We start from the raw sequence: 4,232 nt of genomic DNA, 5'->3' as shown, positions 1-4,232 counted from the left end.
CCCCGTCGGGGAATCGAACCCCGGTCTTCCGCGTGACAGGCGGAGATACTGTCCACTATACTAACGAGGAAGACGCAAGCTCAAGAGGTGACGTCAGTTAAACACACAGCGGTCCGGCGGTTTTGGACAGTTATCTTTATATATTGTTCCTTCAGCTGCGGTTTTCGTCTACGGCCACACCACTCTGAACACGCCCGATCTCGTCCGATCTCGGAAGCTAAGCAGGGTCGGGCCTGGTTAGTACTTGGATGGGAGACCGCCTGGGAATACCAGGTGCCCCAAGCGTTTTATCTTCCCTGAGGCAGAGGGCAAACTATATGGAATCTTTTCATCCAGAAGTCGGAAGATAGTTGTCAATTTGAACTTTGAGCTGTTGGATTGATTTCAAATGTTTAGTTTTTTCTGCCATTGACTGTTATGGGCACAAGCATGGGTTGCATATACTATGATATATACTGCAGTTTTTTGATGACGGAAAAAGAACAGTTAAGTTAAACTTGCTATATTTGAAATATTTGATCAGAATATAAATTCAATCAAGCACTCGCTGGTTAAATCTAAATAAGAGGGAGAACAGCAGAGGGTGCAGATCTCATCCCTGTGGCATCCCAACTCAAACAAAGAACTAAACTGAAGTCCAACTCTTTGACTTGTTTCAGTGCCAGAGAAGTGGAGCCAAGTCAATAATAACTGTGCAGGAAAATTCCAATCGCCCATCAACGTGGTCACCAGAAAGACCCTGAAGGACGAGCGGCTGACCCCCCTCCGGTTTGAGAACTACCAGCAGATCTTCAGAGGAGCAATCAGGAACAACGGCCACTCCGGTGAGCAGAATCCCCTTTAAACGTGACCATTGCTGCTCTGAAGTGACCTCTTTATCCTCTGTGTGTGTGTGTGTGTGTGTGTGTGCCAACTCCAGTTCAAGTGGGAGTCACTCACCTGAGCACCGTCTCAGGTGGAGGTCTGCCCGGTACCTACAAGGCTGTGCAGTTCCACCTGCACTGGGGCGACAACGGAGGGCCCGGCTCTGAACACACCGTCGACGGGGAGCAGTATCCCATGGAGGTACCTTAACCCCAAAAGAGCAGCCAGCCTGCTTCTGATTGGCTCAGCTGCTGAGAGGCGGGTGCACGGCACGACCTTTTTTTCTCGAGCGAGATGCAAAGAGTTCATTTGACCCTGAACCTGAACACACCTTTGTTCATGTGGACAGATTGCTTAGGTGTTACTGAAAACTTAGACTCGCAAACCCAGAAGAATATCTTGATTAAAATGACATCTATACATCTTTACTTGGCGTCTCTAAGAGCCGTGGTGTTTTCTCTCCAGCTGCACATAGTCCACATGAAGCAGCAGTACACCGACCTGACCACGGCTCTGTCCGACTCAGAGGGGGTTGCGGTCCTCGGCTTTTTCTACGAGGTACGGAACTCGCGTCAGTGGAAATTTCTCTTACAGAACGGGACTGGCGGTGAAATAAAATATGCGTTTTCCCATTTTCAGATGTCCAACAGTGCAAACAGAAGATATGACCCCATCATTAACGCCCTGCGAAGCATCAAATCTACAAGTAAGTTTTTAACTGCGACTGACCGAACCAACCAAAACCGTGACCCCCGGATCGGCCTTCCCTAAACGTTTCTAATTTTGACTTTCCGGTTTTCAGACGGCAACATCTCTCTGCCTCCCGTCTCCCTGGCTCAGCTCATCCCAACCAAGCAGAATCTGACATCCTATTACCGCTACAAGGGCTCTCTGACCACCCCGGGGTGCACCGAGGCCGTCATCTGGACCCTGTTTGAAAGGCCCATTCCTCTGAGCAGAGATCAGGTCAGCGTGGACCCAAAAACGGAATGGAGAAGAAGAAACAGTAAAAAAAAGTATTTAAGCACATTTACTTAAATATCGTTATCTCCTGTTCTGCAGTTGCGAGCATTCTCTGACCTCAAGTTCATGGATGGGAAGGCGATGGTGGGGACCTTCAGGCCGGTCCAGCCCCTGAACGGTCGCCAGGTGTTCCGGTCAGGGGGCCCCGTGCTTCTGGCCAGTTCCACCTTCATCATGGCCGCCATCGTTACCGCCTTGACTCTATCCCAACCGAACTAAACCCGAGGTGTCTCGTGCTGCACTGCGACATCCGTGTCGAGCCGATGACGACAAAGCAGAGATGCTAATGCTAACAGCTAAAGGACGACGGGCATATAAATATTCGTAAATATTCATAAAACCAGCATCGTTACTTCCGTGCATCTGAAGTACTAGCATGAATCTGCATGTCTGTTATGCGCTACGTCCACGGAACATGGCAACCGGGGCGTAGCTGCACGTACAAAGCCGCACACCTGGGGCCGGCCATTTCCCATGTTTGACCCGGTAAAGTTGAGTGAGATTATCTCATGTATTACAGGATGCACTGAATGTTAGCCCCCCCCCCCCCCATTGAGTCCTCCTCATACACGAGGACTCCTCATTAAGTATTCTACTGAGAGATCTGTGCAAGATTACCTGTGATGAGATGATTAAGTACGGACTCTGTATATTGTCATGGTTCCATGAGGCATCAGCATATACTTCGATGCCGTTTCTCTGTACGCACGTTTTTTATGTACCGAATGTGTATATCGATATAAAAGCGCACAGTTATTGTTATTCATTTACAGTATTGCAGCGTTTATATAGCACTGGACAAAAACCCATCAAGTCGTTCTTGGCTAAATCGATTTTGCTTACGATGTTTTAAGTGTATGAGATTCGTCAGGCTGCTTGAATAACGTGGAGAATGTGTGTTCCAAAACAATAAACTGGCCTTTTTTAACGACGCTCCCTTCCGTGTTTGCACGACACAATCGCAGTTATTTAAAACGCTGGATCATAAGAATCTTCCCTCGGTCCAGTCCCTGCATCAGAACCGATATCAGAATACACGCCGCTGGCTCCGAGACGGCAGACGCTCCGTCTCTTAATCCTTTTATAATTGACTTGTCTTTGACGTTTCTGGCCGTAGTTTGCCCACACACACACACACATAGCTGAACGGGGGGGCTGGTATCGCTATCAGAGCCATCAGTGGAGCAACGTCAACGCGGTTAAAACTATGAGACAACAACACACACCTTTCTTTTCCTGGCCTCTCAGACAGATTACCTGCGCTTCATCCTCCTTTCATGTTACTTTATGAGCCCCCCCCCCCCATAATTAAGGAATCAAAAGACTTATTGTGACGGACAGACAGCAGCCTCTCACAGAGACGCGGATGGAGACAGACAGAGCAAAGATGAGCGCTTGAATGAATGTCTCCCGTTCATCCCCTCGCCGAGGTCGTCTTCGTTTTAAGCATGAGGAGGAGATTTGCAGATCAGGGGACGGACGTTTAATATCTGGGCTCCTTATTAACGGGTCGGCACCGATGCAACGTCTTCAGCTCCCCAATCTCTCCTCACGTGACCCGTCTCCCCGGAGTCCCCGGGACAAAGGGCGCCATTCTCCCCGGGAGAAACCGGAGGCATCCTCATTTTGAATGCTACCCTCACACACACACACACACACACATCAGATGCCTGCTGCAGCTAAAAGGTCAGCAGGTCAAGCTTTGTCCATGAGGCCTAAAGAAAAACAAACCAGCCTCTGCAACACGCCGTCACCGGGACATAGTCCTGAGCGAATTACTTTCAGTCTAATCTAATTGATAAACCTGCAGACTCGTGCAGTCGGGGAAATAAATGACAGCGATCCGTGCTCATAATGGCAGCCCCCCAGCAGTGGAGGATAATAACCCCCCCCCCTGCTATCCTTTTCAATTAAACGCAGGAGAGCCGTTATGAGCAGAACGCTGCTGCGTCCGTCCAAGTGCAGCACACAAAGGCTTTTATTTAAAGAAAATAATACAAATACAGCGGGCGGGGGGGCTGCCATTATGAGCTGCCATTTTAGGAGCCCGCTGACACTAGCATAGCAATCTCCCATTCGTGCTGATCATTTTCTGCCATCTACACACAGAATGAATAAATAACTTCTTTCAAATAGCATCTTCAAACACCTGAGGATGCAGAGGGGGGAGGTCAGAGGTCACCGTGGTTAAAATGAACCCTGCTCTGCGCTCTGATCCTCTAAGGTGTTTAAGGAGCGTCAAGTCTTCTGGGAATCGGGTGGGGGGGGGCTGACTGCTCCTGGTGCGGAACCGCTGGATGTGAGGGTCAGTAAAGCAGACGGACCCGGTACCACAGCGGCCTGGT

At 49.4% G+C, this 4,232-nt stretch overlaps 1 protein-coding gene and 1 non-coding gene across 2 annotated transcripts in view; both read left to right on the top strand.

Moving 5' to 3' along the window:
* The window catches only part of ca4a (carbonic anhydrase IV a), a 7,074-nt gene extending 4,968 nt beyond the window's left edge, over nt 1-2,106 (top strand). Inside the window, exons 3-8 of the mRNA XM_068744721.1 lie at nt 660-824; nt 920-1,065; nt 1,330-1,422; nt 1,504-1,570; nt 1,667-1,830; nt 1,927-2,106. Of these exons, the coding sequence (XP_068600822.1) occupies nt 660-824; nt 920-1,065; nt 1,330-1,422; nt 1,504-1,570; nt 1,667-1,830; nt 1,927-2,106 (815 nt within the window). The remainder of the gene's footprint in view (nt 1-659; nt 825-919; nt 1,066-1,329; nt 1,423-1,503; nt 1,571-1,666; nt 1,831-1,926) is intronic.
* On the top strand, nt 167-285 carry LOC137900930 (5S ribosomal RNA). The gene has a single exon (XR_011105694.1). It is a non-coding gene; the product is annotated as a 5S ribosomal RNA (ribosomal RNA).
* Nucleotides 2,107-4,232: the final 2,126 nt, after the last annotated feature.

Source organism: Brachionichthys hirsutus, chromosome 10 (assembly GCF_040956055.1).
Source record: "Brachionichthys hirsutus isolate HB-005 chromosome 10, CSIRO-AGI_Bhir_v1, whole genome shotgun sequence".
NCBI classification, from domain to species: domain Eukaryota; kingdom Metazoa; phylum Chordata; class Actinopteri; order Lophiiformes; family Brachionichthyidae; genus Brachionichthys; species Brachionichthys hirsutus.
This window is presented reverse-complemented; position numbering and strand designations above follow the sequence as displayed.